General features: G+C 37.6%; 3 protein-coding genes and 1 long non-coding RNA gene across 12 annotated transcripts; 3 read left to right on the plus strand and 1 right to left on the minus strand.

Moving 5' to 3' along the window:
* Window positions 1-5,493: 5,493 nt before the first annotated feature.
* On the minus strand, window positions 5,494-7,092 carry LOC103993571 (CEN-like protein 2). The gene is made up of 4 exons (XM_009413682.3): window positions 6,889-7,092; window positions 6,750-6,811; window positions 6,457-6,497; window positions 5,494-6,379 (listed from the first exon to the last, which is right to left on the minus strand). The coding sequence occupies exons 1-4, from the start codon at window positions 7,090-7,092 to the stop codon at window positions 6,159-6,161; spliced, it is 528 nt and encodes a 175-aa protein (XP_009411957.2). The 3' UTR covers window positions 5,494-6,158.
* Window positions 7,093-7,199: 107 nt separating this feature from the next.
* On the plus strand, window positions 7,200-8,507 carry LOC108953539 (uncharacterized). Its single transcript, XR_010476535.1, has 3 exons — window positions 7,200-7,322; window positions 7,485-7,717; window positions 8,215-8,507. It is a non-coding gene; the product is annotated as an uncharacterized LOC108953539 (long non-coding RNA).
* Window positions 8,508-9,416: 909 nt separating this feature from the next.
* Window positions 9,417-12,846, plus strand: LOC135587219 (protein ABSCISIC ACID-INSENSITIVE 5-like). Of its 7 annotated transcripts, none has more exons than XM_065078355.1 (6): window positions 9,417-9,573; window positions 9,680-9,812; window positions 11,142-12,244; window positions 12,329-12,400; window positions 12,481-12,510; window positions 12,582-12,846. In XM_065078355.1, the coding sequence occupies exons 3-6, from the start codon at window positions 11,207-11,209 to the stop codon at window positions 12,666-12,668; spliced, it is 1,227 nt and encodes a 408-aa protein (XP_064934427.1). In that variant the 5' UTR covers window positions 9,417-9,573; window positions 9,680-9,812; window positions 11,142-11,206; the 3' UTR covers window positions 12,669-12,846. The 7 variants fall into 7 exon arrangements, with proteins under 7 accessions (XP_064934427.1, XP_064934430.1, XP_064934431.1 ...); XM_065078358.1 differs by having other exon boundaries at window positions 11,160-12,244; XM_065078359.1 differs by having other exon boundaries at window positions 11,175-12,244.
* Window positions 12,847-20,629: 7,783 nt separating this feature from the next.
* On the plus strand, window positions 20,630-23,982 carry LOC103993568 (DNA polymerase II subunit B4). Of its 3 annotated transcripts, none has more exons than XM_065078362.1 (4): window positions 20,630-20,944; window positions 21,309-21,427; window positions 23,362-23,506; window positions 23,891-23,982. In XM_065078362.1, exons 1-3 carry the CDS (start codon window positions 20,700-20,702, stop codon window positions 23,481-23,483), a joined length of 486 nt encoding a protein of 161 aa, XP_064934434.1. In that variant the 5' UTR covers window positions 20,630-20,699; the 3' UTR covers window positions 23,484-23,506; window positions 23,891-23,982. The 3 variants fall into 3 exon arrangements, with proteins under 3 accessions (XP_064934434.1, XP_064934435.1, XP_009411949.2); XM_065078363.1 differs by having other exon boundaries at window positions 20,646-20,944; window positions 23,896-23,982; XM_009413674.3 differs by lacking the exon at window positions 23,891-23,982 and having other exon boundaries at window positions 20,646-20,944; window positions 23,362-23,691.
* The last annotated feature ends 427 nt before the right edge of the window (window positions 23,983-24,409 follow it).

Raw genomic sequence — 24,409 nt, forward strand, 5'->3', positions numbered from 1 at the left:
CTAAGTCAAGGAAGAGTCGATGGACAAATTTTGTGGAGGAAGGACCCAAAACTTCAAAAGTTTGCGAGGCGAGGCTCGTTAAAGCTCCAACAAGCATCCACCTAGTTCAAGCAGCATAAAGTATTTGAGAGACTAGCGCATAGTAAGGATGGTCTTTTCCTTCATTTGAAGGATCCGCAGGAACCAACAGGGATCAACACAACTCAGCCAACCTCACACTAGAGTCAGAGTCATTGGCAAGTTGAAGCAGCATAGTAGATCAAAAGTTCGACTACTCAACAACAGCAGCGGAGAGCAGTTGGGAGCCAAGAGACGCATTGCAGCTAGAGCAGAAGATTAAAGACTCAGCAAAGGCGAGGAGTTGCAGTGTCGACAAAGGCTTCGACGAGGACGTCGAAGGAATAAGTGGGGGAGAATGTCACGAACGAAATTCTAAACAGGATGTTTGATGTAATGCTTATGTATGTCCGTGTCTTTTGGTTTGTTCATACTTTGCACAACATGTAGAGGGACGGTCGAAGGCTTAACAGCCCCATTTTAGTTAGGTTTGGTGGTCGTTTTAGGCTTGTAAATAAAGGTTGTGTCATGTGGACACTTGTAAGAGATATTCGGTCTTTAGTGGACTATTTTGACCCTTTTTTGTGCAACCGTTCAGAGCTTATAAAGTCTCTTTATAATTTGTATTGTTTATGTAGTGTTTTCTAAAATGTCTGCTTGTGGATCCCGAGTAAGGTGCTTTCTCTAACCCGTTTTCTCTTTTGTAGGTCTTAAGGGATCATGAGAGGTTTTGGGGAGGCTACCTTTACGAACGGACACGCAAGGGTGCTGCACGACTAGGCAAAATCAGCTAAATCCGTGACAGTGAGGTTGATTATAAAGATTTGGCCTTTGATAGAAGTTAATTTGTTTGAGAAAATATTTTAGAATCATGTATTGTTGAGACCGCAAAGTTTCATCTAGCAAGAAGTTGGAATGTTTTGTTCTATTTTAAACGTCAATAGCATTATGTTTTGTGTAATTATAGAGCTTTTGTTGTTCACCACCCCCGTGATATCAATATTTTGTCAAATCATGTATTGGTATGCATCTGTATACATATATTTTAAACCCAGATATTTATAATTTAGAATGAGATTAAAATATTTAACATGCTTTATTGTTTTTTCATCATAATTCCTGGTTGTTGTGAGAACCATTTTAGATCTGGTGACAAACAAGCTTCAAATTGTTTCGATTGTCAATTCTATAGCATCTGCAGAATTTGGGTCTTCTACTTGTAATCTTTTCCAATAGGACGATGTATAAACATAACTTGATAAGTATTCTAGTGTGCTTTCTACTTATGGTTACGGGCCTGATAAATGCAATGTGTTCCAGTATCTTGTATGAAGCTATAATGTTATGTCAACCGAAATTTAGATACATGCAAGTATTTGACCTGGTTTTGGATTCCTGCACCATGCAGCCATTGTATTCTCCTGCTGTCAATTGTAATCTGGAATTCTCTCAGCTTGGATCAGGCCAGAGGGTTCAAGTCTCTATCCAATACCTTCCTAAGCTTATTTCTCAGCACTTGAAAGGACCTTGATCAGAAACTTGAGCACCTGCTGTATTAAACTATGCTCCTCCAGAAGGCATGCCGGCACCATGTCCTAGTAATGTTGGTTCTCAATCTACTTCATCAGTCTATATGCATTCTTCTCAGTTTTCTGTACTTCCACATCCTGCAATGTCATTCGTTCAACCCCATGAGCACATTTAATCTTTTGCACAGTTATTTATTTCACTTCCATTATCATTCTTGATACTTGGACTATGATGTCAAAGATTCTGTTCATTTTATAGCCAATCAACTTATATGTATTTCTTTTAACTGATCAAATATAGATATACTCTTGTTTTACATATCAGGAGCATCCTATTAATGTTTGTACTGTAGCTAATACCTTTGGTAATTCAGTCCTGCATTTTGAAATAAAATCTAAAAGATTCATGAGAATGAACTGATGTCATTTGTTACTGACATAAAAAAAGGAATACCATGGGGTGCTCATGAAACTTATATTCGGTACTTTTATTGGACCAAATATAATCTACACTTGTGTGCAATTCAAGAACACCTTTAGCCCTTCAACTTTGATATACAAGAATGAAGAACTGGTATCCTTATAAGCAACTCGAGCTTTCAATTTTGTTGTTCCCTTGTACTAAGGATGTGCCGATATAATTATCGATCTCTCAAGTTGCTGATTATTCGAGAAATACAAGTGATTCGGTGTGGATAAAGCTTTCCACCCTTTGTGCTGTCTAAAAACTTCTTCGTCCTCATTGTTGTTTGTCATCTGTGTTTGGATGTCTGGCAAAACTTTGATGTTATATAGTCAAGTGTTCTTTTAATGATCTTTCTGCTTCTGTTTGGTATTACTTATTCCAACGCGGGCTTTTTGGCAGAATCATCAGTAGCACCCACTAAGGGCCCTGGGCATGCCTGCAGCTGCCACTGGGAATTCTGAGATCTGAAATGTGGATGCTGCAGGTGCGACATTAATCGTTTGCTGGAAGGAGAGCTGCAGGCATTGGAAACGAGTATATCTGGCATGTATCAGAAAATATTCCTTTTTAGCCGGCTCCTGGTGATTTTGCAGAATTAATGATGCTTCTTGCACCACAGATCCAAGAGCAGCATCTCGTTCCATGAGTTCTGAACCCTTCTACGGCCTCCAGATACCTTGTATTGCTGGTGCAGACGGGAAAGCATATTAAAACTAACATGTGATTACTTGGTTAGGCTTAAGATTAAATAAGGAACACAATTGTTCTTTCTTATGGGTTCCTTCATAAGTTGAATGTGGCATCTCTAATAATATGGTTTTGCATATTTTTTGATGCAGCAGTAGTACCTCAAGCGGTGGGCTTTTCCAAAAAGTATTACCATGACAGCAATCTCCCGATCTCCGAGGGACGTCTCCTTCGAATCCACAAAACGAGAATTTAGGTGATTTTTCTCATCAAACTATTATTCTTTCATGGTTAGATTTTATTGTCCTGTGATGTTCCATATGATGTCTTGTTAACACTATAACCGGTTTTCTGGGCAAATAATTAGGTCGCTTTTCTTGTCATTTGTTGGGTTTACATTTCTTTTTTTGGTGCCGGCTTTATTCTTCATGTTGTCATGCTCATTATTGTGCATTCTACCTTGAAACGCAATTACTTTTTACAACGTGAGTTGCTAGTGGGTCCTCTGAATAAACTACAAAGCTGATCTCAATGTTCCACAATAGATTGAAAACTCCTGAAACAAAATAATGAACGAACGTTCTCAAAGGGTCAATCATGGGGAACAAGTCCAAAGAAACCCAAAACAAATCTTGTCGCCATTCCCACTGGTCACTTTACCAAATTCCGTGTTCCCTGTAGTACCTTTTCCGATCTATACCAGATTTGCTGCCCCACCTTGCAAGTGCACCTGTGAGTTCAGTGTTCGACCTTTCAAAATTATCTCTTGGAACTCTTAATATTTTTTGCTTGGAATTTTCAAAAGTCATGTGATTCAATCCTTTGATTAGATTTTTTACCGAATTTTTTTAGTGGTTCAATCAGAATATGAGGAACACGCGTGCCTTGTCATGGTTAGGGCTGTAAACATAATTTGCTGTTCATGAAGAGTTCAAACTTATGCTCGTATCTGACTTGGTCTGGCTTATTCGAGATAAACCAGATTTTAATGTTCATTTCATTAATACGTCAAACTCGAACATTAGCTGGTTTTATTATATTCAGCTTCACAAGATCCTAATTTGAAATATATGATTATGTATGGTCATATTTATGGATATATATATTTTTTTTGTCACCTAGATTAGATCATTAGGTGTAGATCTTTTGGATATAAAATTTTCTGTCACTAGATACACTATGATTTAACTATCAAGATGTTGCTGCTGTTGTATTATATTTCCTTTTTCTCTTTGTCCAGTAGTATTCTTCCTTTTTGTTTGGCTATTCTCGCAAGTCTTTGAATTATACAAACCTTATAAGTTCTAGTCAATCACAAATGACTATGTCTACTTCTGGTCACATCATGTCATCATGCAGCTTGTGACATTCCGGGTTTCTATTTTATGTAATTTTTTGAATAATTTCATAATTTGGTTTTCATGTTTTTTTCTAGGATTTGATTCTTTTGGTTTATGCTTCACTTCTTTTTCTAACTAAATGGTAGGATTTAAAGGGGGAGAAATGGTGAAGCTTTTATGTGAACACTCCCTCCATCTTAGGGATGTCATCTGAGTTAGATAAAAGAATAGGGATTTGAGTCAGGTTCAGATCTGGGTCAAATATCTAAATTGCCAGTCAAACTCATGTTCGAATTCGAGTACCGATTGTTGATCACAATTGTAGAAGTAGGGTTCGGTGTCTGATCCACTTAAATCGAGTTTAAGTAGATACCTCAGTCATTCTAATTTTAGCTTAGGTGACATTTATTGGTATCAACTCCCGGTCATCTCTACCATGCGTGGTGGGGATTCTGTGTAAGGACGGCATCCTTGTATCTCAAGGATGTGCCCTAGTCAGACAATCTTCTGTGGATCTCATATTCTTTTAGTCTCTTCACTGCACCATTCGATCCTACCGACAACACCAGAGGAAAATCTAAGAGAGGTATAGACAAACAAAGAGGAACAAGACTTTGGGAGGCCTGAGTATGGCTTCCCTTTCTCACCATGTCTTCCCGACAAGGCTTGGTGGTGGTCGGAAATGTTCCCCCAAGCATTTCCTTCCTTTTCTTGGCTTCAGGGGTGTTTTCCCACTCTTCTTACCTGAGTCGTTTGTTTCTGAGCATGCTATGTTCATCATTGAACTCTTATAATCCATGCCTTCTCTCCTGAATGGTAGTGTGTGCACGTGTTTAAATAGAAAGTCAACTTGATTAATTGAACTTTGCTAATATGTGCACAAGTTTAAACTTGTTCTTTCCTGCTAATTTTGTCATCATCAGGGACAGACATATAGGTTTTGATATCTAGTTACTTTTGCATGGTTTTTCGTTAAAATAAGCAACGTAAGTGCAAAGGGAGATTACATTTCCATTCTACAGTTGCCATTTGCAGAATTTCTTAAGGCTTGGACTAGTTTAGGTGTAAAGAGCAGAAGTCATTAGAGGCGAAGAAGACAAGTTAGTGAGATGATGCTGACAGTGTTCTCCTTAGCTGGTGGCCGAAATAAAATAGTTGTTGATGACAAAGAATTGATGTTGACATGAACCTGTGGATGGAGTCATATTCCTTATGGTAGAACAACTTATAAATTACTTCGGACCAGAGAGGGAAAGAAAAGGTGAAGCACTGTTTTTTTCCTACTAGGTTTTATAGACCTAATGTATGTCATCTGATTTTTTCAATTCCTATTAATGTGAGATTATTATGTACTGCTCTTTCAATCTTTATCTTCCGTGTATAAGCTATTGACATATGAACATTTTATAGTTTTGGAGGAACATGTTGCGATTCATACTTAATATTCTCCATTAGCAAAGAAGAAGAGTATTCTGACAGGACAAAAGCCCTCTTTTCTTTCAATGAGGAGAAGAAGAAGAAGAGGAGAGAGAGAGAGAGAAAGTAAAGAGACGATGCAGTCTGGACGGCCCATCTACTGCAGGTAAAACCATACATAATCTCAAACCTCCATTTTCTCTTCCCTCTTCCAGGGCACTGGGGAAACTTTGTCACATAGGGAGAGAAGCAAGTAAAAGAGACGGTGCCCGGTGGCAGATGCACAGTTGAGTACCAGCGAGTTGATATGCTCCTGTAACAGGCCTCCAAGGCACAAAAGACACTGGCGAAGATGTTGAGGAGGAGAAAGATAAAACAATGGCGAAGCAAGCACTCGGCAGAACAAGTGGGCAAGTACACTCTGTCCTCCATGGTCGACACGTAGGGAAACCAGGAGGAGAAACAAACACAGCAATTGGCACATCCGCTGCTGCTCACCCGTCAACAATCTCCTCAATCACACTCCACTCCCGTTGGAGACAGCCATGACAAAATCAACCATCATCGTCATCATCAAGCAACAGCAGCAGCAGCGGCTTATTTGGCAGACAAACGAACACATGCGATGGGCGGCAATGACACAGTGCGCAGGGACGAATAACATCAGCGCCTGCGTGCGGCGGTCTCCCTCTGGGCGTTGAAGTAGACGGCAGCGACGGGGAGGTCGAGGTCGTTCTCCTGCGCGAAGCCGCGGGTGCTGAAGCGGTCCCTCGATGGCGGCGCCGCGGCCACCGACTGCCGCCGCTTCTGCTTGAACAGGACGAAGACGAAACGATGGATGCCGATGCTGGGCCGCGGGCTCTCGTAGCTCACCACCTCCTTCCCTGCTCACACCACCGCATCAACACACACGCGTTAGGCCTCATGTCAAACACAGCAGAGCGCAGAGGGGACGACCCACCGAAAGACGCATCAGTCGTGCCGGGGATATCAGTCACCACCCTGCATGCAAATCCACCACGTAAGCAAGCCATATCTACGCACCAGATTCATCTATGTCTTAGTAATTAGATTCAGGTTCATGTGTGTCTGCTATGTGCTAATGTGCACAGGCATTTTTGGATTGTCCTCGATGCCTGCTGACGCATAAGCACAGGAAATGCAGCACACGTGAACAGTTCCATCTCACTTTGCTCAAATCACTGTTCGATCGCTTCTCTGCTAAATGAATAGTGCGTCGTGTGATTGTTTTACCAGTGAACATGCTCCCGTAGGTAAGGATCGCTGGGGCCGGGCGCGTCTGGGTCTGTCATCACCTGCGACAGCAGAAGCAACTGCTGAAGATGATGCATCAACTATGGAGAAGAGCAGCTATGGCGCCGTACGCACGTACCAGCGTGAAGAAAGACCTCATCTCGCCGCCTTGGACCTCCACTCTGGGCTTGGAGACGACGGCGGAGGGGAATAACTCATGGCCATTGCAGACGAGCTTGTTGGAGTTGTAGGTCACCATCATCTTCACGCTGGGGTTGAACGAGTCGATGACTTCTCCGATCACCCTCCCTACCGTCAGTGGGTCCGACGACAGCCTCGCCATGCCAGAAGGAGGAGAATGTGGAAGGCAGCAGTTGTGGGTGAGAAGGGAATGCTTTGGCAAGGAGATGGCTCCTCTATTTATAGTGCTCAAGGGAGTATCTCATCTGTCACTGCCTGTGATCAGCTCTGCTGGTGGGGACGCCCCTTCCTGGGTTCCATCCATGGATGGCGCCACTGCGCATGTCTCGACCCAAGTGGCAACCCTAACACAGACTGAGGATAAAAGGAATGGTAAGTCTTCAGAATAGAGCTTCCTTTCTCTCTCTACCATTGTAGCAAAACCTGCCTTCAAGTTCTCAACAAAGATAGAGAACACCTGCTTAGTGTAAAGGGTCATTTCTTTCCATTCTTTTTCTTCAAATGGGTGTACTAAGGAACCCTCTTCTTCTTCAGATGGGAGCACACCTTTTTCTATTAAGGCAAAGAGATGGGAGGGAGAACGTGAGGATGGTGATGCTCTGACCTCACCAAGCTTCATTTCCATGGGAGGAAGTTGCCGTAACTGGCTATATTCTCTGCAGGAGTAGAAGGAATAAAGACGAGGGATAGACACACTCTTTCACAAAGCAATGGCAGTAGTGCTATGGTGCCATCTCATGCAAAGTGATCCTGTGGTCCTTAATCAGGTAAAACAAGGCATAAGTTCTCATTACTGGTTGAGCACACTGCACATGCACACATTTGCGGGGACTTTCCTCCACCCAAGCTGCACTTTTTATGCCCTACATAATGAACCCAAAGTTAGAGAAGAAGAAGCAAATACATATTTTCCTTCGATTTAAGTGGATCAGACAGACTTTTAAAGAACCTGTAAAACCCTAACAGCAGAAAGGCATTGAGGAAGTTATTTGGATCGACTTTTAAAGATTTGATGATAGTGAAAATATAATTTAGTTGTTTGAATAAATATTATGAGAATAGTGAGAAGATGTTTAGAAGTTAATAATTCAAAGTTAACAAGTTAATAAATCAATAATCTTATCTGATGGAGTGATAGATAGAAAAATAATAATAATAAAAGTATGAGTATTGTGGATGAAGTAAACCAAAGTACACAATGGGCACTTTTCATGAGACAAACTCATGTAGCACAACATCTGATTGACTTTGTTCATGGTGTCAGGTTGTGCCATTGCTCAAGTGGGTAAATGTTGGGTGCTCACCAGATCATGGTGGGGAAGAAGGGAGACACTGAGATGTGCAGGTCACACATTGTCCACTATGGCAACTCCCAAGCACCCAATAAGCACATCTGCAGCAGCGTTACCGGTCAATAGCAAATGGTCCAATCCACTCATTGCATCCCGTCTGCACACTAAATTTGGTTCTGATTCAGGCCAGGCAAGGGTTGACCCACTCTTCTGATATGAACCCAATTCAATTGCACATGTTCATATAACAGGGAAAAAAAAAATGTAACAGGGAAAAATCCCATCTCAGGACAAAAATAATAATAATTGTGGATATTTGAGTTCTCATACATATGATGTATTCAAATTTCAAAATGTCATTTTTCTTTCACCTAGACACTGTACATGATATGTATGTCCATATAAAAATTTCATGGTAAATATTAGGCAAAATTACTTGGATTAAATAATAATATATGATGCACACAGGACAAATTGCCCCAAAAATATGATAATTTAAGTAGATAAATATTTTCACTGTTGGTAACAATACCTTTAGCTATATTTAGCTATAAAATAATTTTTCAAATATGAATTGCCTTTTTTATTTTATTTTGAAATATAATTTTACATGGTTGGTAGAGATTTCATTTATACTTCTCACGGAGTTGTTTATGGAGATGGGCCATGAGGAGGCCCATTAAGCCCAGAAAGGGTTACCGAATGGTGATTTGCTTCGATCTACAGTTTGTATTTGTGAGATGTCCCAACAGTTAGCTTATTATTTGAAATCTAATATGATAAAGAAAAAGTAAATTAATATCTAAAAATATATACTAATTAAATTCAACCAATTTATAATTCGACGAGCCATTTTATCGATCCGACCCGACCCGAGTTGGCTCGCGGCACGTGCGAGGCACACGATCTCCGGAGTTTTCCTCGCTGCTGCGCTGGGGTGCTCTTCTCTCGCCACGTGTCCGGTACGTGTCGATGGTCAAGACAGCCTCCCGCCCCGCTACTAATTCCAATTCTTGGCTCATTTAATGGGGGACCGGCTTTTAAACCCGGCCGCTACCGGAGTGGGCCCGCATTTCCTACCCAGCAGAGAGATAACCGCACCCGTGCTTCGTCGGGGCCCACGAAACCCGAAGCACCCGGGTGAACTATTTGAGCGGCCGCAGCCGAGGCTATAAATGCCCGCGGCGGGTTGCGAAACCTCGCGGGTACCAGCCGCAGGGGCGACAGTGGGTCGGTGGCGTTATCTCCGTCCGCGCCGTTATCTCTCCTCCCCCTTTCCCTTTCCCATCTGTTCGATCTCCGTGGAGCTGTCGACGTTGATCATCGCCGAGGTAATCTCGCCTGCTCACTCCCTTTCTCCTTTCTGCTTATCGAGTTTGGATTTTGTGGCCAACCATCTCAAGTTCTTAGGGTTCCGATCCATGGTTGAACCCGTAGGTTTTCGGGGACTCCTTCTCGGTCGGATCTAAAATTGCTCCAAACAAATCCTTTTTCGTTTCCTACGGAAACGCTTTTGAACAAGAGAGAATATACTCTCTTTGTGATGACGCAATTTGATAGCTGAAATCAGGTAAAGTCTTTTTCGTCCTCTCTCCCTCTCTCTCTCGCCTTGAATCGCTTTGCTTGTGATCCGTGAACGCTTCGGTCTCCATTGTGTTTTGGGGTTGGATGAATCAAAAGCGAGGGGACTGGGAGTGGGTGGGCAAGCAAGTGGCAGCTTCTGGATATTTCTCTTCTTTCTAAAAGGGTTAAACAGCTTTTGCTTCCATGGCTTTGCCCGCTTTTCCTGCTTGGAAACAAGCGTTCGGCGGTGGGCGGTTACCGTCTACATTACCAAACAAGCCTGCAAATAAAAACAAACCAAAGGAATCGAAATGATGTATGGTCCACATGGATGGGCGAGACATGGCCCCATGCACTCGTGGACCCCCATCATGCATGCCTCTGTCTCTACATGTCGGCTCGGGTTGCGGCTTAGATCCATCATCATGAAGCCTTTGATGGTTCTCAGATCCATCATCATAAAGCGAGCATTCTTGGTCCATCCAACTTGCTTTAAAAATCGGAAAATCTAGGGAAGATCATGATTGTGCTTGTTTCGAGTCTTGAAATGTCAATGTCAAAGACGTAAAAGCGCAGGATGTATCAGACCAATCTGTTCCCAATTCTGGGCTTTGCGCGGCAGAGCCACCGATAGGGATGGTTGGTAGCGCTTGCCGGCGCTCGACGAGGGTCGATGTCCGCTGCTGGGAGGCCTCGCTCTCTCTTGTTGGTGGCTCAGTCATGTCATCCGGCTCGTCGGATCTAAGATTCTAATGTTCACCTTCTCTTCATCCAAAGTCGGCTCATCGTCTCAGCTCGGACTGCTTTAGCGCCTCTGATCCAATCCGCACGTTGAACTGTGTCAGGTTTTGTTCTATCAGATTTCATGTTGTTTCGCCGCCTCGTTGCGTTGCAATGGAAAGTGTTAAGCTTATTAAATATTGAGCTTTACCGAAGACTTCAAATCTTTTATGCATATATTTATTTATGCATTTATGATCCACTGCTTACGCGTGAGCTGCGAATGGCACCAAATCGCATCGAGAGGAAATCTCGAACCCGGACACCACAAGACATCACCATCACGTGAAGGCCACGCCACAGCCCATGGTCTTTACGAGAGTTAAAACTCCCCCGGTCGCCTTTTCCTCCTTTGGAATCGGACATGCTCTCCCAAACTGCCTTTTTTCGTCCCGTCTTCGGCGTCTCTAGTCGGTGCCGAGCCCTATCTCTTCCGCTAGAGTCCAAAGCACTCAATTTTCCTCTCGGAATCCTCAATTGTCTTTTTCTCCTTTACTCTCCGCCCTTTATTCTCTCATTTCCTTCCACTTTCTTTCTTTCTTTTTGTACACGGTAGTGAAACCGGAGTTCAAAGCTGCTGTTTTGCAAGGGGTGGGGGAGACAGCTCGCGCTCTGGCGGCCATGGCGTCCCTGTCGGAGAGCAGGAACATGACGTTGGAGGATGCGGAGGTGACGTCCGAGCACCGGGGACCGGAGCCGAGCCGTCGCCAGCTCATCCCGCTGGAGGACAGGGACACGGTGGCGGCTAGGGAGCTGGACCTCGGGTTCCCCCTGATGAGGCAGAACACCATCTACTCCCTCACCCTCGACGAGATCCAGAACGCAGTGTGCGAGCCCGGAAAGACGTTCGGCTCCATGAACATGGATGAGTTCCTCACCAACATCTGGAACGTCGAGGAGATCCAGGCCGCCGCAGCTGCAAACAACAACAACGAAGTGCCGATCAACCACCTCGCTGAGAGCACTGCAGGACGGCAAGCGACGGAGGCTCCGCCACTCCGTCGGCAGGGGTCGCTCACGCTCCCGGCGCCGCTGTCTAGAAAGACGGTGGATGAGGTGTGGGCGGAGATCCACCGGGACGTGGCGCTTCGGTCGCAACACGTGGAGCGGGCTAGCCAGGAGGGCGCCGGGAGCGCCGCTCGCCAGCCGACCTTCGGGGAGATGACTCTCGAGGACTTCCTCATAAAGGCTGGCGTGGTCCGGGAGGGGTACGGCGGCGGACCGCCGGGGGCGCCGTCGCCCCACCAGCAGCCGGTGGCGCCGCCTCCCGCGCCGGCGGCGCAGCAGTACGGGATGGCCGGGTTCGGCCACGTCGTGGGCATGGCGGGGTATGTCGACGAGCAGGGGCTGGGGTCAGCAGTGGGCGTGGGCAACGGGGGCTACTCGGTGGGTAATGGGTTTGGTGGAGGGGTGGGGAATGGCTACGCCGCTGCGGCGGCGGTGGGGTCCCCGGCGAGTCCGGTATCCTCGGAGGGGATCGGGGGAGGGCAGGTGGACAACACGGTGGCAGGGTACGTGGCAGACGGGCCGAGGGTTGGCGGCGGCGGAGGGAGGAAACGTCCAACGGACGGGGCAGCGGTGGACAAGGTGGTGGAACGGCGGCAGAGGAGGATGATCAAGAACCGGGAGTCGGCTGCCCGGTCTCGCGCCAGGAAGCAGGTACGTACGGTGGCTGTTATATCAATGTACCACGATGATAACATACAGAGAGCCAGGCATTTGAAGGGAATGCAATGTGCACAGGCATACACGGTGGAGCTGGAGGCGGAGCTGAACCAGCTGAAAGAAGATAATGCCCGGCTGCGAGAAGAACAGGTGAGTGCAAGCCTAGCTCACCATCGTTGGTATGCCACCCAAGCTCCCCTCTTAAGAGACTCTGTTTTCTCCTTTGGCAGGGAAGAGTGATGGCGTTGAGGAAACAACTGGTAATTTCGTGGAACACGATTCACTCTATTGTCAAAGAATCCATTAGCTTCATCTGTTTTCTTTCCTGTAGCTGCTGGAGTCCATGAGTGAGCAGGCGCGGATAAACGCGCAGAAGGCCGCGAGGAAGCTGCGCCGCTGCAACAGCAGCACATGGTGATGGCTTTGCCAAGACCCGCTTCCTCCTCTCGTGCACAAGCTGTGAGTTCTAATCCCCTAGCTTTGGTTGGCTTGGTGTCTTGTGCAAAGCGTAGGCAGTGAGAGATACTGTATTATCCTGCAACTTAGTGATGTATTGAGAGAACACTTCTAATATATAGATATACATAGTTGTCATACTGATGGCCAATTTGCACGTCTGTTGTTGGGGAGTCAACGGTGTCGTCTGCCCCTGCGACGAAGATATATTGATGCAACAGTCGAGTATAAATAAGCTTGTGACGAAATGCATCTATAATTACGGTTCTATAGAATACGCACGAATCGACTACCCAGTTCAGATCCATTAATTATAGATCGTCTTGCATGCATCCACTTAGATCTTAGTACAATATTTTCCGACCGATGATACGATTATGGATTTATCGAGGGTAATTCGTAGATAATGCACCTATACATAGGATTCATCAACTATCAGGCCAAATTATTTTTTTGTTGATTCGCCGTACATATCAGGCCAAATTATTTTTTGTTGATTCGTCGTACACCGGGGTGTACGATGATAATACATATCGATACATCTCACGATGATAATACATATCGATACATCTCCGCTTGCTCGTCGTTAGTCACATGCGTCTCTAATAGCATCATATAAAATTATAGGCAAACTAAGCTTACAACTTGAAGATATTTTTATGCGTAGACTTTTTTTACTATCTATAATTTTATTTTTATTTGTTTAAATATTTTTAAAATACCCCTCAATGAATGTAAATGTTCTTTTTTTTTTTCTTCCTGCTTCTCGATCCAACCAACAATGATTCATTATGCGACGACTCCTTGATCCAACCAACAATGGTTCATTATGCGACGACTCCTTTCAGAGCTATCAGCATAATGGGTTTAACTATTTACGTGGTCATCAGTACTTGACTACCTCAATACCCCTATGATATTGTAGACTTATTTGAAAGAGATTGTGAAGGAGACGGAGAAGAAGAGAGTATGAGTAGTATAACAAAAACTCGCAGAGGAGAAAGTCAAGGAATTATGAATGCAAACAATAAAAGGGGGGGCATTACTGGTATCGATAATGAGTCGAAAGATGTCGGGTGAGTATTGACGGAGTCGATAATGAACAAAGAGGCATCGAGTTATTGGAGAGGCATCGCCTTCGATTGCACTTGTGCATGACGTCGTGGGGGTGTGTGTAAATATAATTGGACTTTCTTTGAATTTTATTATAATTGGACTTCGTTTGTGTTGGTTGATAACTGTAATCAGAATTTAATCATATATATATATTATCCCTTACATAATTATATATAGTCATATAATTTAATATTCTTCCACTTGACTAATTAATTGGTAAGATATAAAAAAATTAAAATCAAAATAAATAAAAATAAAAGTTTATCTAAAAATAATTTACATAACTGGATTCTGAAACTTTGAAAAAAATATTTTACATATGCACGTAAATTTTATAAAATAGGCTAATAAGTCTAATAAACATAATAATACCACATTAAGTCTAACTTATCAATGCGAGTTATAATGATTATATGTTATTAATATCATACTTCCTTCTATATACCACAACATTATTAGTTCTTCCTAATGTAATCCAAAATGACCCATTTAATTTATCTTATCAAGATAATTATATTATCACATTCAATCATAATATATACATACATAAATATAAATAAGATAGTAAAAAAATTTAATTACATAAACAAGAATATCAATTATAATAATCACTCAAACATGTATCACAATATCTTTTATGGGTTAGGCACAAACTCAATCAAAAAACATGTTCTTTCAAATATTCTAAACTATAAAGTATTGACAAACGAATAAACAATCAATATAGTGGAACTCAAATTCATAATTAATATTAATTATTTTTAGAGTTTTTCTATAGCCATCAAGTATTTTATAATATAATGCCTATAATTGCTAAAGTACTTATTATATTATAATTTTGATTAATTGTCTCAAAGTATATCAAAAAATTAGTTTTTATTATTGATAATGTAATAATATATTAGTTAATTTTTTTTCCTATAAATTACCCTTTCAACTAATAAATATAAAATATAAAATATATTTCATGTTATCGAGATAATTTACATAATCAATATTTTAAAAATATTATTAATTTAAGTTGATATATTTTCATATATGTGAGCATATAATCATTTGTCTCTTCCATGTATCTTGTTATTTTCTTTATAACATCTTAGTGTTTCAATCTTGGGTAACTCTAATATATCCTAGTATTTCGATCACAAAATTGATATTTAGTTTGGTATAAACTTTAGCATATAAGAGACTTCAACTACACACTACACGTACATAAATAATTTTTTTAATCTAATTTTTTAATTAATTAAAAAATACTTATTTTGATTGAAATTTTTTACTTTTAGCATTTACTGAATAAATATTTATACTAAATCTTTCCAAGACTCAATCAATACATCTTTTTTTGAGATAGTCCTAATAATCATTAAAATTTATTTCTAAATATCTCAATGCCAATAATATAAGATACCTCATTTATATCAATCTATCTTAAAATTCTTAGTTTTTTTTTTTTTGATTTGGTACAATAAACTATGATCACTATTAGTAAGTAAAATATTATCCACATATAGACCAATATAATAAATTTGCTCTTATTCGCCTTCAGATATTAACATTGATTAATAATATTTTTCTTCAATCTAAAGAAAACAATAGAATCAAGAAATTTTATACAATTGTGTGGAGGCTTGTTAAGGACATAAATGAATTTATTAAATATATATATATAATTTTATATTTCTTTTATTTTCTTAGTGAATCGTTTAGATTAATCCATGTAAATCTAGATCTTCATTCAAAAAACTTATTTTCACAATCATACAAGGTAATTCAAAACCATAATAAGTCGCTAACGTCATTATGATTCTTAATTAGTTTATTTAAAAAGTTAAAAAATATTTTATTATGGTCAATACATTCTTTATGAGTAAGATTTTTTACCACAAGTTTGACTTTTATATCGTTTGATATTAACTTTTTAGTCATGTTTATATAACAGACGTTTTTATAGTTATTGAGCAATTTGACGAGTGTTTAGACACCATTATGGTCCATTAAATTTTAACTCTTCTTTTATTATGTCATACTATTTTGTAGAATCATTACCTTTCATAACTTATAAAAATAATAAGGAATTTCTTTAATTCCTATATCATAATATTATTTTTATAGATATACCACATAATAATAAAAAATAGCATGTCTCCTTTTCCTTTGAGATATTCATAAAGCTGTCAATCATGGTTGTTCTACAAGATTATTAGCGATGACATCAACATCATGCATGAGTTTGTTAATGTTATTTTATTATTCACTCTCATTAATTCTTTCGTTGATTTAAGGAACAACAATGAAAATGATAAATGAATATCAACATTTATCTCCTCAATATCAAGTTTAAATTTTGAGATTTCTACTCTTATTGATTAGCTATTTTCTAAGAATCCTACATTTCTATATTTAATTATTTTTGTACTATGACTAGGGTAATAAAATTTGTATCCTTTTAAATTTTTCTGAATAAATAATAAAATATCCAGAAATAATCATCATCTAATTTCTTTTCATATGAATTGAAGACCCTTATCTTTGTCATATAATCCTAAATATGTAAATATTTTATGTTAGATTTTCTATCAATTTATAACTTAAAAGAAATTAATGGAATTAACTTACAATAAACTCTATTCAAGATATACATAATCATCCTTAGAGCTTCCCCTTACATTAATTCGGATATAGAGGAATAACTCATCATGCTTTTAGCCATATTAATAAGAGCATAATTTTGACTTTCAATAATCTTGTTTTACTATAGCACATCTAGTAAAACATACTAAGCACAAATACCTCAGTTAAAATTTTAATTTTTCTATCTAATTATCTTTTGACTTATATATATACACCTAAATATATTAATAGCTTGAGACCTTAGTCATATTTCAAGTGATAATCTATAAATAAAATAAAATATCTCTCTCCACTAAAATAGAAAACATATAGTGACTTATCGATATAAGCATATATAATCTCAAAGAATTTATAAAACTATATTTCACTCCAATATTTGACTACAAGATCATTGTAAATTCAAGATTCATATTAATTCTATATAAACTATTATATAGAATTTAAAAGTTAACTTTTATTGAATTATAAATATATTAAGTTTGTAACTATCAAAAGAGAAATAATAACATAACAATTCTTTATAAGGAATTCAAATTTCTAGAATTATAGAAACATAAGCGATAGGTATCAACTACTATCACTTTTACATTAAGATGATTCCCTACAATGATGAATTTATCATTTCTTGGCATAAGGGATAGGTATCAACTTCTATCGCTTTTGCCTTAAGATGATTTTCTACAATGATAAATATTTTATACTATCTTGGTTCTTGTAATTAGATGAATCTCTATTATTAATAATATAAGTTTGAAACATCATAATCAATCTACAAAGTATTAGAAAAAGACTTCTATAATATTTGATTCCAAAACATATAAATGTTAGATTTATATCTTTCATTTTAAAGCTAAAAATCTTAGTCTCTCTTTACATAGCCTTTCTTACTTAAAAAAATAACATTTTATTATGAAAATTTTTCTTTCATAAGTTTATATAATATTTATAAACTCATGTGAGTTAAACTTTAACTTTTTTTTATTGTTACCTACTCCCTAAATAGTATCCAAAATATTATAAGCCTTTCCTATTTTAATCTTAATTTTTTTTATATACATATACTAGTTAGCTTATTTAAGTTTCACTTAAAGAGAAGAAATATAACTAATAATAAATTATATAAGAAAAAACTCAACTATATTTATGCCCAAAGTTCTTGATGTTACATTTTTGTTAGGAATATTGATGATAAAATCTTGAATTCCTCAAATACTGTCATATAAATTAATCTTTAAGTTGTAGGCTATCATGAAGTCTAAATATTATTAGTAATTATCATAAAATTGAGTCTCTTAGATCTTTCTTAATTATTTATCTCAATTAATTATTCCACAAAACTTTTCAATATTTATGTTTGTAATCCTCTTAACTAATATCTAAGAAACCTAGAGTAAATTATATATGCTCAAGTTATTTATAATAATTTAATTTAAAAATATATGAATGTTTATAAGAATATAATAAAAATATAATTATAATAAAAATAATATAATATTAATATTTTGAGTCTTTTTGGTAATTATTGAACTATTGAGATCATCTCTATTTCACATTTGGTGAAATATTAATAGATGATTGGTACCATCTTTATAGAATAGTATTGTAATCTTTGAGTATACAAACTCAAGTTATAAAATAGCCAAAATAGTATCATTGTACCTATCATATAATTATTTGAATTAGATTCTCTTTTGGAATTATCTAAATCTCATAATTATGTGTGTCATTATCAATATTATTTTTTATTATAATTTAAGACTAAGTCTTTCATGTAATTTTATAAGTTATTAGTTTAGACCACTTTAGTAGCTACAAGACTAATATAATAATTTAAAATATAATTTAAATTATTATATAAATAAATAAAATATTTATTATAATTCACATCCATTAAGCCTTGTATCCTAAGCCACTTTGACAATTACCAATTAGATAAAATATAGGGATATGAGTTGTAAATAATATTCACTAATTTTTTTCAATCTAGTTTATATCAAAATAGTTGAATAATAATAAAATAATTATTATTATTATTATTTAATATTAACTAGCATAAAGAAAAACTCATATGATAACTATAACCATAAATCATGTGTGAAAAATAAATATTACTTTATAATTTTAAGTATATGCATGTAAATAATCAAATAAATATCCAAGAATAATAATTAGATTTTTATTTCTCATATGTAAAATTTTATCAATATGTCATGTGAAAAAAACTATAAAAGAAAAGTCATAATTTATATTTTTAAAAAATATATAGAATCCTAAATTAAATAAGTCAACCATATTTAATTAGGTAAGCTATTAATTGGGCTACTCCAAATGGACTTATAGATTTGGGCCAACCATCTATCACTTGTCAAAATTAAAGTTAAGAATTAATCAAAACTTAATCTTTCTCAAATTTAATCAAAAATTGATTGATTGAATCGGTCAACTAATCAAAACACAATCATGATCAAGTATAACTAAAATATTTGATTAAAATAAATTAAAATCAGTTAATTTTATAATTAAGGATATAAGCTAAAAAATTTAAATAATTTATAAAGGGCAAAACTATAATTTTGGTGGGATATATAGTAAAAATATCTAATTTTTGAATGGCATAATTGGAAAGTAAAAAATTTAACAACACAAGTTAGATTTTTTTTTATATTTGAAGGGTAAAAAATATCTTTTAAAAAACCCTAATTCTCACACTACTGTTGTAGTCGCATTCCAGCGCGCCCACACTCGCGGGTCTCGCCAGCAATCATCGATTGTCTTCTTACGCACCACTCGTGGTGGCGCGACTCTTCTTGCATGGTTAACCAGTGACCTCACCAGTCATTATGCCATGTCGTTGCATTCCTCACCGGTGGAACACCTATGCGGTGTGTTGCTAAAAGAGTGTCATCGACGAATCGTCCCTTTGTGCTGATCAATAACCCCCATGGCTATCATAGCACAAATGTATGCCCATGTGTTTGCTACGCAACCGTTAGGAATCGTGACCTTTGATATCTAGTTGACGTAAGGTACAACTAGCAAATGCCACAATGGCATTACTATAGTTGTCGTAGGCACGACACTATTATAGTTATCACAGTCATGATAGGTAGTGACTCTACTACACTCGCCACAGATAGTGACACTGTAATCACCATAGGCCCCATGTCGTTTTTCATTTTGTATGCAATCATTGCTCATGATTGGGTTGGCGGCCATTAGAGGTTGTTACCCCCAATAATACTATTGTTGATAGCAAGCTGTCGATAATGATCCATAGATCATGAAGAATCTTACATTATCCGCAAGTAGACGATAAGACGGACTAGATATAAAGTAGATCGACAAAATAGGCGAATCGTTTGAGCATTATAAATTAAAATTAAATAATATATTTTCGTAAGCGAAGATATTAATAAATAAATATAAATATAAAATAAATCTTAAATGCTTTTATGATAAAGTATTTGATTTCAAAATATAGCTGTGATACTAATTATAAGTATAAAAATTATGATTATGCCATTATTTTATGAAATATTTTAATGTTAGAAATTAAAATCAAATAATGATAGATTAAATTTATAATATATACTTTTTTTATGTTACTTAAAATAATTTTGGGATCCGTGGGCACATTATCGTCGAATTTGAAAGTTACAAGCAAAAAAAAAAGCTAGACTCATATTTTTTTTCTCTTTCTATCATTCACAAAACGCGAGATGAATTAAGGAGCATGAGATGATAGAATATCTATAATATCTCATAACAATTGTATTATTTATGAGAGATTTTATCTTTTATAGACGAGACCATAGGATAAGTAATTAGGAAAGTCTTTTTCATCCAGATTATCTCATAAGAAATTATATCATAACTGAATTATTTTCTAATAATCAATAATTATAATCAAAATTTAATCATATATATAATATAACTCGGTAATTAGCTACGGAAGAGATTCACAGGTAGATGAAATAATAGAAATAATATATATATATATATATATAGTCAGTCTGAAAAGAGTAAAATAATAATATATATATTATTATTATTATTATTATTTTAAAGAAATTATCTGTAATAAAAGAGGCTGACAATAGTTGGGAAATAAAGAGTCGGGTAATCGCGTCATACAAAGACATAAGAGCAAAAATGTAAATTTACAAACGAAGACGGATGATACAATACGGAGACGGTCTCCCTGAAACCCGGCCGGGTTATTTTTGAGACCGAAAGGAGAGAGATGGCGGAAGGAGGAGCCGGGAAGATTGGGGAGGCCCCGGCGACCGTGGAGGCGACGATGACTATAAAGAAGGCACCGAGGGCAGAGGTGGAGGAGCTTCCGAAGGCGATTGTGCGCCGCGTGGTGAAGGATAAACTCTCCCAGTTGGCTTCCGGAGGAGAGGAAGAGGATGTGTCGGTACAAAAGGATGCGCTGCTTGCCTTCTCGGAGAGCACTCGCATCTTCATCCACTATGTCTCTGCCACGTGAGCCCCCTTCTCTGGTTTCTATTTCGGTTTCGCGTTTTGCGGGATCTTCTAGGGTTTCTGCTACTGGAGTTTGACAGGGATCTTTGGGGGAATTGATAATGCAGTCGACGTATTTGATATTTACTCGTAGAAAAGCTTCGATCGTATATAAATAGATTTTGCAAGATCGACTATTTATTGTTGCTGCAGTTCTGTATTTTTGGTTAATGGTTTTCTCATGTACTGTGCTAAGTGTTCATGGTGCTACAAATAGAACTCGATTATTACTTGTTTAGTGATGTCACAAGTAGTGACTGCTTGTGGGACAATTTGATGATTTTTGCTCCTTATTGACTGGAATTGAGGATATGACTACATGTAGGGCAAACGATATCTGCAAGGAATCAAAGAGACAGACAATTAATGCTGATGATGTTCTCAAGGCACTCGAGGAAATTGACTTTCCTGAATTCGTTGAGCCTCTAAAAGTTGCTTTGGAGGGTTAGTATTTTGCTCCAATTCTATGAAACTATTCCTAGTCTTTCATTCTTGCTTACTGTTACGCCAAGCTTGTTTCTTTTTCATAAGAGTCATGCCATCATATACTTATTTGCAAATATAGATTCATGCACATGTGACATTTTAAATATGTTTGCAGAAATCATTGCTCTAATGAGTTCAATATCTATTTTGTTAGTTATTCTATCGTTCACAAATATTGTGGACCGTTGACATGTAAGTATTTCATGTTTCAATGTTAGATTTTATGCTGCAAGTTTGGAACTTTGACGTTCTGTTTTGAAATTACTGCTGATATATAATTTTGCCCTAAAACATCTTGGCATTTGCACCATTTATCAAGATGCATAACTAGATCCTGCAACATGTCAGTCAGGCAAATTTTAAATCCTTGCTTAGCATTTTTGTTAAAACTAATATATCTTAGACTCTTATTGATTAGACTGAAATTTGTAGGTTGCCGATCTATTTATTTGCTTTGCTGTTCTGTGTTTCATTGTCTACTGTTATATTTACAACTTTTGGAATTTTCATCCTGTGGACATTCCTAGGGAGTAGATCATGAATTAGTGTAAATTGTGAAGCCTCATGCACTAGGTTTGCTTTCTTTCCTATTTGATGGATGGTTTCCTTTTAAGTTAGATTTGTGAAGACAGATGTACATTCGTGGGTATAGAACTTTTGAGTTGTATGTGCTAAAGAATTGATGATTTTGGGATAATTTTTAATTTCTATAGTTTCATCAATTAACTAGTTCATAGGGAGGATGAGGAAAAACATGTTGGATGTGAATGACTCATTTGCGTAAACCACATTATGGGTGTGGTAGAGTTCCTTGATTTGAAATGGAGTTGATGAACTTAGTTCTTCTTTACCTAGTTCTTTATATATACTTCAGACTTTAAGTAAATTGTAATTGATTAAAGTGTTGCTGGCCATATCAACTATAGTCTTGTAACTATGTTATAGAGGTCTTTAGCAATTTTAGCCTTGATGAGTTAGAATTTAGAAAATTAATTGTTAGCAATTGAAACAATATGAGGTATGACTTCCAAATTTCACACTATGAAATTCTACTTGTCATTTTTATCTATGATGTGCAACATCAAAGGAAGGAGCTCTGAAGTAGACAAATTGCTTCAGAAAGGAGAAACCAAGCTAAATACTTGGGCATAGAAACTGGTGTGAGCAGTCAACATTGGGGTGCAATAAGGAAACTATCTGGATATTGTTTGGTTCATTGAAGGATTGATTGGGATGATACCATTTTGCATTGCCAACCTATATTACATAGATCATGAGAACCATGAAAAGGCAACAGGAATCACTTCTGAGAAATCAATGACCTAGATCATTCCATGAAGCCAGTGGTGTCTACTGGTTTGTATCCTTGTGACCATGATCAATTCCTTCACTTGTGACTGCTATGTTCAGAAAGTTCTTGAAGGTAGCTTATTGGTGCATTTCCATCATCGTGTGCCTGTCAACCCTCACTGCATACATCTTGGATGCTTCTGGATGGTGGTCGCCTATGTAATTTGTACAAAAATAATGCAAGTTAGCACTGTGGTTTTATTTCCAATACGCTATAACTTTTCTCCTTTCTCAAGACTATCATGTCATAACTTCAAACAACCCCACGTATGCACCTACTTCAATTTGCCATCCTTTTTGTTAGATGAGACAAGACATTGACCTTTTGTTTTGTAGACCTCGCTTTGCAGTGTTTGCATGCCCGTATATCCATTGTGCTCACAAGATCAATTACCAATTATGCTCTTACAAGCAATCTGATAGCTTTTGCAACTGGACTTTCACCTTGTTTGCTGAATGCCTCCTCGCAGTTACCTATTTGTTGATACTGTAATAGATCATGCAAGGATTCATAATGATCACCAAGCCTTTCATTCTTACAGATTTCAGAACAAAGAATGCAGTAAAGAAGTCTGGATCAAAGGGAAGACAAACTAAGAAGCGGAAAGTAGATGAGTTGTCCACCCAGAATGGGGAGGATGGAGGAGATGGTTCAGACGAGTAAGCAGGGAAGACAAAGCGCCAATGGTAATGACCGACCGTCTTTATCTAATTTTTCAGTGATTTCTTCTATGATGTTCTAAGGAATTATGTAGAAGGATCATGTTAGCTATCCCTAAAATATCAAAGGGTGGAGGAGATATTTCAACAGGGATGTGCCAGATTACAATTTCTTTGAAGTTTAATGCCTTTATCATTTGGAATTGATTTTAGTATACTATATAAATCTAAGGGGTGAACCGAAGGCAATGGAGACCGCAGTCTTCACTATTAATTCTGCATCTTTATACAACGCTCTGTCACCCTCTTTTAATCCATAAAATGTTGTGCATGTGAGCAGTACATTGGATGAGCTGCTAACCAAACTAGTATTTACTGGATGTTTAGCTTACTTCCATATGCTTGTTGCAGATTAGACACGCCGCTTCCAAACAACGCAATCTATTTACTTGCTCAGAGGTTATAATCCAATGATCAGCTGCTATCGAGGTCTTACTCTTGCACTTGTTTGACTAAACGACTATAGATCCTGAGTTGTTGTTTATTTGTTCTAAAAGGCCATATTTAGTCTCATTTTCATCTAAGACTTGGGAGTGCTCAGTTCAGATAAAAACCTAAAGATAAATTTTCTACTACAGATGGAGACGTCTTATGACATATTTAGGAGGAGGAAAACCAGTCCACTCTAAAATTGACAATTGGTTGCAGCTCTTATGTACAGTACAAATGAACATGTATTGATGCGACTGTCCTATGCCATCCTATCTATCTTTTATAATCCGTGATTTGTTGATTTTATGGGTTCTTTTTAAGTCTAATTTTATATATTTTCATCTTGATTTTACAATCTGAGTGTAACACAATTTATATACTTATCTCGTCTCAAACTTTCACGATTAAAAAAAATGATATAAATATTTATTCTTTATT

This window comes from Musa acuminata, chromosome BXJ1-8 (assembly GCF_036884655.1).
Source record: "Musa acuminata AAA Group cultivar baxijiao chromosome BXJ1-8, Cavendish_Baxijiao_AAA, whole genome shotgun sequence".
Taxonomy (NCBI): domain Eukaryota; kingdom Viridiplantae; phylum Streptophyta; class Magnoliopsida; order Zingiberales; family Musaceae; genus Musa; species Musa acuminata.

What these genes read in the sequence shown, in the direction of transcription:
- LOC103993571 (XM_009413682.3), bottom strand. Translation starts at nt 7,092, where the DNA reads ATGGCGAGGCTGTCGTCGGACCCACTGACGGTAGGGAGGGTGATCGGA. An exon ending in TGAGGTCTTTCTTCACGCTG is followed by an intron (nt 6,812 to 6,888) that starts GTACGTGCGTAC and finishes CTGCTGTCGCAG; the next exon opens with GTGATGACAGACCCAGACGC. An exon ending in CTACGGGAGCATGTTCACTG is followed by an intron (nt 6,498 to 6,749) that starts GTAAAACAATCA and finishes ATTTGCATGCAG; the next exon opens with GGTGGTGACTGATATCCCCG.
- LOC103993568 (XM_065078362.1), top strand. Translation starts at nt 20,700, where the DNA reads ATGGCGGAAGGAGGAGCCGGGAAGATTGGGGAGGCCCCGGCGACCGTG. An exon ending in ATCCACTATGTCTCTGCCAC is followed by an intron (nt 20,945 to 21,308) that starts GTGAGCCCCCTT and finishes GACTACATGTAG; the next exon opens with GGCAAACGATATCTGCAAGG. An exon ending in TCTAAAAGTTGCTTTGGAGG is followed by an intron (nt 21,428 to 23,361) that starts GTTAGTATTTTG and finishes TCATTCTTACAG; the next exon opens with ATTTCAGAACAAAGAATGCA.
- LOC135587219 (XM_065078355.1), top strand. Translation starts at nt 11,207, where the DNA reads ATGGCGTCCCTGTCGGAGAGCAGGAACATGACGTTGGAGGATGCGGAG. An exon ending in CCCGGCTGCGAGAAGAACAG is followed by an intron (nt 12,401 to 12,480) that starts GTGAGTGCAAGC and finishes CTCCTTTGGCAG; the next exon opens with GGAAGAGTGATGGCGTTGAG. An exon ending in TGGCGTTGAGGAAACAACTG is followed by an intron (nt 12,511 to 12,581) that starts GTAATTTCGTGG and finishes TCTTTCCTGTAG; the next exon opens with CTGCTGGAGTCCATGAGTGA.